Genomic DNA, 12,324 nt, shown 5'->3' on the forward strand with positions numbered 1-12,324 from the left:
TGAAATTGACCATTTAAAAGACGATTTGTCACACACAGTTTGCATCCATGCAGACTGATAGATTTATAATTACATTATGTACAAAAATGTTTTAGTTTATTAAGGCAACCACAATTTGGATACTTTGTCCAAGGTGGCTTGATACAATTGGAGTGGTGATACCCTTTGAGCATTTTCTTTTCTTTCTTTCTTTTTTTTTTTTTTCCCAGATAAGAACACTTACTCCCATTTGCTTTTAAGAAATAATTACCAAGAGATAATGGACTTATTCTATTGTCTTGCTGTTTCCTTTTTTCAACGACTTATGATAGTTACTTGTATGAAAATTCACATACCAAGGCATTGCTAGACATTTGTCTTTCTGGTGGGTCTGGGGTTTCAATTTTTGGTGATTTGTCAGTTATTCCATTTGCTGTGGGTTATTAAAACCATTTTATTCCGCCTATTCTCTGCTGATATGTTTTAAGTATAAAAATAAGCTGGTTGACACCCCGGCCAACATATCCTCGGCTGCTCTAAATCACTTATTAAAAAGGCTCTATCAATACTGAGTATCTGTCTCACAATGATTGGGATTCAAAGCCAAGTTCCTTGGGACAGCATGCCAAGGGTGAACATTACAACACACATAAAGTTTACATTATTTAGGTGTGTACCAAGGAAAAGAAGGCAACAAGTAAGTTAATGGAAAGGTATATGGAAGTACAATGGGCAAAGGAAAACTAGGAACCGACTACGCTAAGTATCAGTGTGTGGTACAGAGGAGGCATACAGAAGGATCTGGATCCACGTCTAAGGTTGCCTATCACTAGCATTCCACCTTCTGATGACGAATCCATCTGAGAAACTGTATGGTTAACGGAAAGATTCAGGTCACCTGAAGATGATGTTGGTGCCCCAAAGCCTAGCCGAGCTTGGAAAAACCAAAATAAAAGTAAAAACCAATTAAATGGAAATGGGTTACAACAAAGCCAGTCGAGAAATTTGCAGCTTTTCTCCCCTTGGAATGTTTCCTAATTGAGGGTGCTTCCCTTTCAATTTTCCTGGCCAGCAAATGCAATGGAATCAGAGACGCACCTTGGATGCAGGAGGTCGGGTGGCTGTCGGGAGCGCACCACCGGCTTTCTGCTCCTCCATGGGTCTTCTGCTCGCCTGCAAAGGATCTAGCCATACTGAAGTGCCGCGTGGTTTGCAACTGCTGTAAAGCACAGACAAGCTTCTTTTGAAGGCGTCCCCCTGCTTTGCTTTCCCAAGAGCTACTGATGGCTCCACCCCGTCATCGGGCGCGATTCTGCCTGCCCAGCTTCTGGAGAGAAGGGCAACGGTGTCCCTGCAGCGTGGGATTCCGCCCCCACCCCGGCTCACTGCACTTGCAATGTGTCAGTTCCCCCAGCCCCAGGTTCAGAGCCCAGACCCACCCTAGGGAAGGCCATCACTCTCACTCCCTCGGGACTTCCTCTGCCTTTTGGCCTTCACCTCCTCTTCCTGGGGCAGGGGCTGCTGCGGGGGCGGCTGCTGCAGGGGCTGGGCGGGAGGCTGAGGTTTGTGTTTCCTCTTCCCTCCTCCTCGGGGGGTCTTGGGCAGGGGTGGGGGCGGCGGGGGCGGCGGCGGGGGCGGGGGCGGGAGGGGTGGCGGGGGCGGTGGGGGCAGGGGCGGCGCCTCCCGGGCCATGTGGATGACCGCCTCGATGGTAGCCATGATGGTGTCTTGAGTGGCTGCTGGCTCCAAGACGAGCGGGCTCAGGCTCGGCTTCTGCCCCCTCTTGCTGGGAAGGTCGATGCATTTTTCCAGCACGGGCATTTGGTCTCTGGAGTCCTCATCGAACTGCGTGGGCTGCTTTCGCGGACGCCCTCTCCTCTTCTTGACGAAGTTGTTGCCTGTCTTTGATTGTCTCTGCAGCCGCTTGGCCTTCAGGATCTTGTTCACGTGGTCCAGGTTCTTCTTGGTGGACAGGATCTTGGAGTAGTTGCACATCTTGCGCACCTCGCACTGGATGGCCTCGATCTCCCGCCGCTTGAATCGCTTCTTCAGGGAGGAGCTGGCTGCAGGAGGGGAAGAGAGAAGGTTGAGCACCAGAGGCGAGCTGCCCGAAACCCAGCCTTTGTAGGGACGACGGGCGCTGTATTTGGCCGTGAAGATCCTGGAAAAGCAACGCTATGGATGTGACCCGGTATCTATTCTTCCTTTCGCTTTATGGAAACCGAAAATAATAAAAATAGTAAGTATCTTCTGTGTACGTGGCATTCCTTTTATACCATTTCAGTCTTCACAACAATTCTGTGAAATACCCTTATTGCTGTTTTTAAGACTTAGAAACTGAAGCTCACACTTTGTAGGAAGCTCTTCTCCCGCGGTCAAGGTCAGACTTGGTGTTCCCATGACCTTTCCCTATTATAACTTCTATTTTTTATTCAGCCCTCGGACATTTGATCTGACCAAATTTAGGATTAGGTTATGCTTTCTCTTTTTGTAGATGTTGGATGCAAAAAATGACAAATAGTCCTCTATAACAAGCAATCTGGATCATTCATACCTACTATCAACCTCACAAAAGACACACCTTGACCTTGACACACCTTGTACACGAACCCCCTTACCTCTAATCCTCCTCTACTGACAGAAAGGGGGATTATTTTCCGGGACACTCTATTTGAGATGACACCATTTCTCTAACTTTTGCCCCCAATGTTCTGGATTTGTCAAGCTGCCTGATAGTGTCCCACTGACTGACTGACTAACCAATTCATCCTCTGGAAACCTCGAGGTAAATCAGCCAGATGTTTCTGAGTCATTCACACTCCCTGTACTAGGCTGTCTGTTGTCTGCAAAGAGCTCTTTTCATGTCCTGCTGGCCAGATGCACCTGTACTGTCGGAGACAAACTTCTAGTCTCCAGAAGTTCAGTATTGCCACCACTAACCAGCCTTCAGAACCCCTTCCCCTGCAAGTTCAGACACTGTGAAGTGTGAATGGCTTCAATACGTAGCGGACCTTTCCTCCTTTAGGTCATTCTTTCTCCCTGTGCTGTTCCTGAGCAGACACGCATGTACAACCATGTGTATACCCACGCGCATGCGCATGCACTCACGGGCACTCACACATACTCTGCTGTCCAATCTCCACACTGGCCCCTCCCTTTTTAAGAACTCAGGAGGTGTGTCCTCAGTTAGTTTTTTTGCTGCTGTGATACACCCTAAATGCTCAACCCCAAGGATGCCCATGGAGAAGATGCCGACCCTTACTAAACATTACTGAGACCGAAAGGAAACGTGTTTATTCTGGCATTACGGTTCGCTGTGTTATTCCAGTTTTTTTTCAACCAGTAGAGAGGTGGAGTAAGTTATCTTAAGGGAAATGAGGAATAAAAATTCTGAAAACATGGATACCACTCTCACTTATTCTGGGGCGCTCCCACTTTATTCCTTTTCCTGCTTCACCCCCTTTCTCTCTCATGCTGTGCCTGACACAGAACTCCAAGAGGGGATCATTTGAAGTTATTTACGCCACTGGCTTTATGGAGTGGGAAGCTCTAAGTCCCACAGGACAGGTCAAAATGTCACTGCTTTCAGCCCAAGGTCATTGTAAGACTTACTGAGCAATGAATAACTACTGAACAATCTTTAAAATAAGTTATAAAGATCAAAATAGAACAAAGCCAGAGTGAGCTTCTGAGTATAAAAATAAAATGTTTGTAGTTGGTGTTGCGAAAGGAAAAAGGTTGCTTGATTGTACGTTCTCAGATGTGGAGGCAAATTTTTGTCCATCTTTCTGTCCCTCACACAGCGTGGCATGGTGCCTTGCCCATGGGCGGCATTTAAAAATTGGTTTTAGACTGATGAACCACTGATAATCATTGCTGCCTTAGAATCACAGGCTTCTCTAGAAGAGGTCTAGTTTGGATTTTAAAGCAACCACTGCAAACACAGCGACAGGAAGAGCTCGCAAGCCTCCAGGTCCCAGCCAGGCAATCTACCTTGTCTGCCCAGTTGGTGAGTAAATGAGAATGAGTCGGAGGTTCTCCACAAACCTCAGGCATTCTTCCCAATACAGAGGGCATCTGCAGTTTACCTTTTTATCAGTTTATCTCATCTTTGGGGAAGAAAGCGCCATGGAATACATAATATAGCATACAGGTAAAAAGTAAAACATTTTTAGGCAATTACCTGGCAATATTCCAGCTGAATAAACCTGGAAAACTCTATGAGCTGCGGGTCACTGGGGATCAACACAAGCACTGGCTTGTCTCTCGCTGTGTTTTCTTTTTAGCATGAGGTGCCAAAAACAAACAAAACCTAGTAGATAATACCGTATTCAGTAATTTATTCTATGCTGTATATATTTTATTAAGCCCTTGCATTGAAAAATGATTACGAAATCAGTTGATTCTGAGTAGTGTAAACGTACCAAACAGTACTAAAAATATCATTAGCAACTCCTTTGCACCCACCATTCACATTGAACAAATGTTAACTTTCACCATATATGCATTATTTTTTTAAGGAAAGAAAATATTATAGGTTTAGCTCAATGAGTGCTCCTTTCTCCTTTCTGTTCCCTTCCCTCCCCTCCTCTTCCCTTCCCACGCTTGTATTTATACTTTTACTGCATATGCATGAACCCATATTAGGAAAAATGACCAGGCTGAAACCACCTAATGCTGGTGATGCTGTAAGGAAGTGGGGACCCTTGCACACTGTTGGTGGGAGTGGAAACTCATATCATCCTATCGGAGAGCAGCTGGGCAGTGACCACTGGCACTGAAGATGGGCATGTTCAATGTCCCAGAGATTGTGTTCAGGCTGCCTCCTTTACTCATTTGTAGCAGGAGGCCAAGGACGTATAACGATGTTCCTTGAAGCTCAGAAGACTGAAAACAATCTAAATGTTAAAGGTATAATTAATCAGTTGTGATACAGTCAAACAACAGAATATTATACATCTGTCAAAAGGGAAAAGCTACACATAATATATCGATGTGGTTAAATCTAAAAAAAAAAAAGTTGGATAACAAAAGTGAATAAAAGTACTTGTAAATATACTATTTACAAAAGTATAAAAACACACAGATCCCTTGAATTTTTATTTCATTTTCAATGTCCAGGTGCAGAGGTTTAAAGTAAATACAATGCAGAAGCTCAATTTTGAGTTAAAGGCTAGCTGGCTGAGATTTCATTCTTCCTATATCTGTGCTGTCTGATTTGGTAGCCCCTAGCCACATGTGGCTACTAAGCCCCTGAAATGTGGCTGATGTGACAGAGAAACTGCATTTTTAATTTAACTTGTATCTAAATAGCTCCGTGTGGCTAGTGGTTACCACACGGGGCAGCTCAGCTCTTGTCCCCACACCAAGAAGTAAGGAGGTACACTGGGTTCTTTCAGGAAAACACAGACTGCGGGAAATTCTGGGCACACCACCTGGGGGCTTTAACAAATAAAATGCAAGGAAAGAAAGGCAGGGGAGGGGGTGAAACTGTACATTAAAAGAGATTTAAGAGATAAAAGGACCACATTTTGCTGCCAGTTTAAACAAACTGTCAAAAGAGATCATATTTCATGAGTTCATGGAAATCTGAATACTGTCTGGGCATTTCATGATATTATTTAACCACTGTTTATTTTCTTAGATGTTTGGTAATTGCGTTATGATAATTTTTTAAAGTACTCATCTTTTAGAAATATTTGCTAAACTATTTATAGATAAAGTCACATGGTATCATCTGGGATCAGCTTCGGAATAACAAGGAAGGGAGGAGGTGAGTAGAAGTATTGACGAAGTAAGCTTGACTCTGAAGTGATATTGTTGAGCCTGCGTGATAGGCACACAAAGGTTTATTATGCTATTCTGCCTACTTTGGTATATACTCGATAATTCCATAATACGTAGTTAAAAACCTATACATGGTAAGTGCCAATAAAATATCTTTCTTATAATCTTAGGACAGTAGAGTGCAGGGACTCTATTTCACCTAAATAATTTTTGAAGGGTAAGAAATGTCCTCAGTGAAAGGCATGCATCATCTCCCTAGAAAATTCCTGCTGGTAGCTATCCTCCTGGCTTAACGGGATGGGCGAAGGAATGAGTGCTCTGGGTTTTACGCTGTGATCAAATGAATAAACATATCAGGACCCAGTTTCCACGATGCCATCAGGTGTGAAGACTTAATATCCCTCTTTCTTTTTGACATTAGAAGCTTTGGAGGAAGGGGTTCATATTTACTGGACATCTGAATATTATTTTGTCCTTGTATGCACAACCCAAATATTTCAGTTGGGGTTGGTTCCCCCTGCGTGTGAACTGTAGCAGAGTGCAGGGCGGCGGGAAGGACTCTTCGGGGGCAGCTGGAAATCCTGAACAAGGACGAACCTCTTCGCCCCTCTGGATCTCTCTTTCTTCATCTATTGCATTGGACAGTTAGACAGATGCTCTCAAAATTCCCTTCTAGATTTAATTTAATTGCTGTTATTCTTTCCTATTCTCATTATCCATTGCCTTTCCAAATGTGAGGTGGCTTTCTACAACATTTACTCCCTCTAATGATTTTGAAATCCTAGTGGTGGGGGGGGCGGGGACTTTGGACTTGGCAGGGTTTGATATTCACAAATCTTTCTCCTTATTGCTTATGATTTCATTGTCCCTCTAAATGTTTTCAGATTTTTCTCTCTTCAAATTGTTTCATTATTAGACAGCAATTTCTGGGCTCTTGCAGCAGATTGATTCCATATTTGCTCTCCTTCTTATAATGGATCCATATCTTGACTGTTCTTTGTTAGTTTTAAAAAATAATTATGAGTGGCCAAGGCACAATGAAAATTCATGTCTTCATAACTCTGCAAAGCAAATCATCTTCTAGACCCTTCTCTGTCTTTAAAATTGTCATGCAAATGGTTGACTTGGTTTTGGGCCCAGATCTAGCTTTTCTATCTTTCTGCTCCCATTATCGGAGGATTGGCTCATCGGCATTTGTGGATTTTGTCACATCTTTTATGATAATCAGAGACTGGACTTAGCCCTGTGTTTTGTGCTCTGACTTTGCAGATGGAGGACAGGGACCGTGAGCAAGATAAAGGCTCACAAGGCTTCATTACACAGAAGGTTGCCCCCAGATAGATGCTACTGGTTTAGAGACTACTTTGTCCACGAGCAAGACACAGCCTAGTTTAACAAGGAAGTTCTGGGTGCATCAGAGAGGGGTGTAAATTCATCTCTAGATTCATTAGGATGTTTCTTGCTGTTTAAATATCCCTACGGGGAGGTGGGATAATCGTTGGGACTGTTGCACTGTGTGGAGTTGCCTTCCAGGGTGGAAAGGGCTGGAACACCATCTCCCTCAGTCCAGGCAGAGAGCTGCGGTGCGAACTGCATTGTATGGTGATTCACCTTAAGGTCCTTCCAAGGACGAAAGCCTTCTCTTTCCTTAACACTCCCAGAGTCCCCAGCACAGGCTTATTCACACAGTCCTCCACGATCTGCTATACACTACATGCTCAGCAAATACAAGCTCAAGGGAATTCACGCGTTTAATGTTCTCCCATGAAATCGCGCATTTTGGGGGAACTTTGTACTTAACTCAGTAATGATCTCTTGTTTTCCTAATGCTGCCTTTTATTTTTTAATGGGATGTATGAAGCAACTTGCCTTGGCATGCACATGTTACTCCTTTTTTCCTTAGAATTTAAATTAACCTTCTACGATCCGATCCTGGCCTTAAAGCCTCTTTTTAAAAAAAAGATGGCAAGTTGCCTCTGCTGCCGAGGCGTCTGCAAGGCCGGGCACATCTGAGTTGCTGTTGGTCACCAGCAGAGTGCTATAGTACCGCTTTCCAATTTCAAAGCTGTAATTTAGAATTAAGGGTTAGCAGATGTGGGAGATTCGTCTCGATAGAAAGGTGCTTCCATTCTGTTTTTAAAGGCATCTTAATACAGTCTGGGGTTTCTCTGGAAACATGACGAACTTGTTCAAAGCACAGACCCTGCTTGATTCTCCGAGGACAGCTTCCTAATAAACTCAGGGGTTTGTTGTGAGGTAATTTCCTGTCTGGGCTGCAATGGCTTGGGGGACCCCGGTTAGGTTGTGCTCTTATTTCCCATTCTCCTGGGGACGAGCGATGGCTGGTGGCGAAGTAGGCCTTTTGGATGATGGCAAAAGGAAGTGTGGGGTGTTGCATGTTACATGGGGAGCTCGGAAGAGGCAAGGACCACCAGGGTGCCTCCCCTAGATTCTCTGGGAGGCAGTACCCGCATGAGGGACCCAGGAACTTGCCGTACAGCCCACGCCCTCTGTGCCTCTCCAGCTCTGATCACCTCTTCCTTCAGCTACTTCCTTAGTGCACTGCACGTTCCCCACGGAGGAGACTCTCCCAGGCCGCGAGAAAAATATATGAATAATTTTATTTATATTATTTATATTTTATCTAAAAATAAGAACTAAGTTAAGCATCCTAATGCATAATACTTGGAGCAACTGTGATGGCCTTACGTGAGCTATAAATGAGATGATGTATCACCCGTCAGACTTGGGCAGAAGGGACCCATGAGAGGGAGAGGCCACATTCATTCAAAGGGTTGACAGGCATTCCATCGGTTTATTACTTTTGGGTTGCTGTCACGTCCTATATTCAAAATGCTACAGTAGGTCAGCCCTCCTGGTTCGTTTTAGAAAATCAAGGTCTTTGAAAAGAAAAAAACAAAAACAAAAACTTTGAAATAAGATCAGGAATATCCATGGAGTAAGTTATATGCCATGCAGAGTTTTACTGATTTCCCTTAGCAAACTGTATAAGAATTGCCATTTTCAGAGATGAATTTTGGCAATTTCTGGTATAAAAAGACAAGGGTTCTAAATGTTCTCACCTTTTCTGAGCTGTCAATGGGCTGTCAGTAAAAAACACAAACAGAAACTTAATGTCTCGTTAGGGTAAAATGGGCAAGAACGTAACTGCTTTTCCGAAGAATCTCAATACTTGAGACAGCATTTTTGAAAGCTGATTGAAAATGTTTCCACTGTTTGGCAATTTTGTTGCTGAAATGATATATCGTAACCTATAAAATCCCTAAAATCTGCAAATTAAGAAATCTCATAAACAGTTAACTTTCAAATGAAGAGTTTCTGAGATCTGAACTCATTAAAAAATGCAATGCCTTTTGATATGCCAGACCATCTGATTGTTAAGGAAGCTGGTTAGCCAAATTTCAACAACAACCTTTGCTTAATTGATGTATGAGATTAAAAAAAAAGTATCCTGATTTAAGCAAAATGATGTACTTTCTCCTTTTGGACGTTATGTTTATGTGAGATATCCTTTTAATCTACAACATCTACTAACAAATATTGAAACAAACAGAAATTGGAATCAGAGTTTATATTGCTTTATCATAAGTGTTAAAAAAAAAACCAAGGTTTTCAAAAAGTATTCAAACTCATTAAATTGGCCCTCCTGAAATATTATTAGAAATATTAAAATGAGTGTAAAATTTTGATGACAGTGAAAATATTTTTGTTTCATTGGGATGCCTGAGTGGCTCAGTTGGTTAAGCCGCTGCTTTCGGCTCAGGTCATGATCCCAGGGTCCTGGGATCGAGTCCCGCGTCGGGCTCCTTGCTCAGCGGGGAGCCTGCTTCTCTCGCTGCCTCTGCCTGCCTCTCTGCCTGCTTGTGTGTACTCTCTCTGGCAAATAAATAAAATCTTAAAAAAAAAAAAAAGAAAATATTTTTGTTTCATGAATAATACAAAATGAAATGAATTTTAAAATCATTTTAACAATATGATTTCAGAGGTATCTCAACCTTTTAAAGTTTGTATTTTCAAAGATGAGCACATACATTCCGAATACGTATTTACATGGGGGAACTGTTCAAAATTATGTTACTGATAGCACCACATGATCAAACACTGGGGCTGCTTTGAACTTGTCCTTTCTCTTTTTAAACTCCTGAAGCGTTTGTTCACTCAGTATTTAATTCTGGAGGACCTTAACTTTCTATGAGTGCACAGCGTAGGAAGCCTTCCAGCTTCTTGAAGACAGGCGCTGTGTGCTCTTCTTCATTCCCTCCTAACCGAGAGCGTGGTGCCTTTCTCACAGCGGATGCTTGCTTAAGATTTCTTGCCGGATTATTTCACATAGTAAGCTCCTGGAGACCAAAGCCTGGATATCATTAATCTTTATATTCCCCAGAGCCACTTTAATTGAATCCCATGTAATTCCGTGGCAATCGGAAGAGCGTCCCCTCCATGGAGAGCTTCTACAATGGGACTTGAGGCCAACCTCCCACCTTCGGTTAGGCAGTCCTGAGGTCCTTCCGCCCAGGTTCTCAGAATCCTTGACTTCTCTGACCCCAGGGGACTAATGCCAGTCATCTCAGGAGCTGAGTTTTGGGGGAACCACTTGTGGTTTTGGACAGATAAAGGTGGTGGTAACTTGTCTCCAGAGAGAACAGGCTGCTAGTTTGCTCAGAGAGCCTTCCGGGAGGTAACTGGGACTCAGGACTCGGGAGGCCTGAGAGGGTTGGGTGATGGGAGGGAGCTCAGAGATCAGCAGAGGTGACTGTCCCTGTCTCTAAGGTCCACTGGGCATATTGACCCCGGAGGGGTCCACAGAGGAGTCCTTCAGAGCTGGGAGTCTTTCTGGGGGTGATGCTTATTAGGGCCACTGTGGCTTCCTGGGCTGTTGGCACAGAGAGAATTCAGAGTCGTGGCACTCGGAAACAGGCATATGAAGGCCACTGAGGCCTCCTCTGTTCCTTTCAATTAACTTTGGCTTTTGTCTGCTGCCTGTGGCTCAAGCCCCAGCAGACTGACTAGACAAGTTGAGAGGCTGGAGAGAAATGCAGCGAAAGCCAAAAAGTTTGACGCTGCATCTGCTGAGTCTCACAGCACGCCAGGTGGTCACACGGCGGGGGTGGTCGCACCCTCTCAAAGGGCTCTTTATATTTCTTTTTTTCTTTCCTCTCAAACGTGGCATAACTGTATCTTTAACCATAAATACCATCCCTTATATAATACACCAATTATTGTAGCTGTGTGTTCGTACTTGATTGCGAGAGATTTTCTCTTTTAAATTTTGAAAAAAAGAAAGAAAGAAAGAAAAACAGGAAAGAACAAAGAAGAATGCACCAAACATGATCTTAAGAAAATGTTCACATGTTTAATATTTAGGCTCAGCTAAAATAAATCCTGTTGACCATACTAGCGTTTGAAGAATTCCACCAAATGGTAGGTAACCTATGCCTTATTTTCTTCCTGGTTTTAATAATTGCATTTGTTTACTTAAATACTCAGGCTGGTTATTTATGACCTGATAGAAAACATATTGCCTGGGACATTATGAGAATAAGGTTCTAGTCTAGACTTTTCACCCCTCAGTTCTGTGCTTCCAGAACTTGACTTCAAGGCAGGACCCTTACTAAATAAATACAATTCTGTTAAACAAACAAAAAACAAAACAAAACAAACAAACAAAAAAGTCAAACACCTCTAAGTCTTCTCCGTTCCAGGTAAGACCTCTCACTTTCTTCATCTGTGTTTCCTATGTAATGAATTCTAGATTATATTCCATTTTGATCATGTTCCTCTGGAGAATTTAGCGTCTGCCAAATCTCGTCTTAAATTTTGGTGCCTGGAATTGAACTGATTTTCCAAGTATCAAATGATTACGCAAAAAGACCAGGTTGATTAATTTCTGTGATCAAGGCACTATGCTCCGTTAATGAGCGCTATATAAAAAATAAATAAAACCTGCGAAGTCCTCCCCCTCTCTCCCTCCCCAGCAACATCACACTGTTGGCTCATATTAAATAGAAGCTCAATTAACTCCCTTAGATGCTTTCATATAAACTGCCACCAAACCTGGCCATTGCTATGTGGAATTGGTTTTTCAGCTTAAATACAAGCTTTCTATTTAAATCTGCAAAGTTTCAGTGTATTGGTTTTAGTCCAGTGTTCTAGTCTGTTATGAAAGTTTTGAATCTTAATGTTGTTTTCTCAAAGACTGCCCAGATTTGTAGAATTTCCAGAGGGTCTGAGTACCCTCAGAGTTAATGACTGTCCCTTTAACTCCTTCTGGGCATGAGTCAAGTGACTCAAAATGCATGCTACTGTTCTTCTCTTTATTGAGGTTTTTCAAGAAAAAAATGTCAACTTATGCAACAAAATATCCCTGTATTCTTTGTACAAAGAACAAGCAATGTCTACCCACTGCTTGAGACTTTCTGATATCTTTGTGTCTGGCTGGTTAGCAGATGATGGATGTACCACAGGAACAGGACTTTGCATTGCCTACAGGTGTGTGCCCGACTCTATTACTTCCGGCAGAGACGCTATTGCATCTGA

At 43.0% G+C, this 12,324-nt stretch overlaps 1 protein-coding gene across 1 annotated transcript in view; it reads right to left on the reverse strand.

Moving 5' to 3' along the window:
- Positions 1-204: 204 nt before the first annotated feature.
- SETBP1 (SET binding protein 1) overlaps positions 205-12,324 on the reverse strand; it is a 339,735-nt gene continuing 327,615 nt past the window's right edge. Inside the window, exon 5 of the mRNA XM_080821519.1 lies at positions 205-2,042. Within this exon, the coding sequence (XP_080677645.1) occupies positions 1,420-2,042 (623 nt within the window). The 3' untranslated portion in view covers positions 205-1,419. The remainder of the gene's footprint in view (positions 2,043-12,324) is intronic.

The sequence above is a fragment of the Martes martes genome, assembly GCF_963455335.1.
Source record: "Martes martes genome assembly, chromosome: 13".
NCBI lineage: Eukaryota > Metazoa > Chordata > Mammalia > Carnivora > Mustelidae > Martes > Martes martes.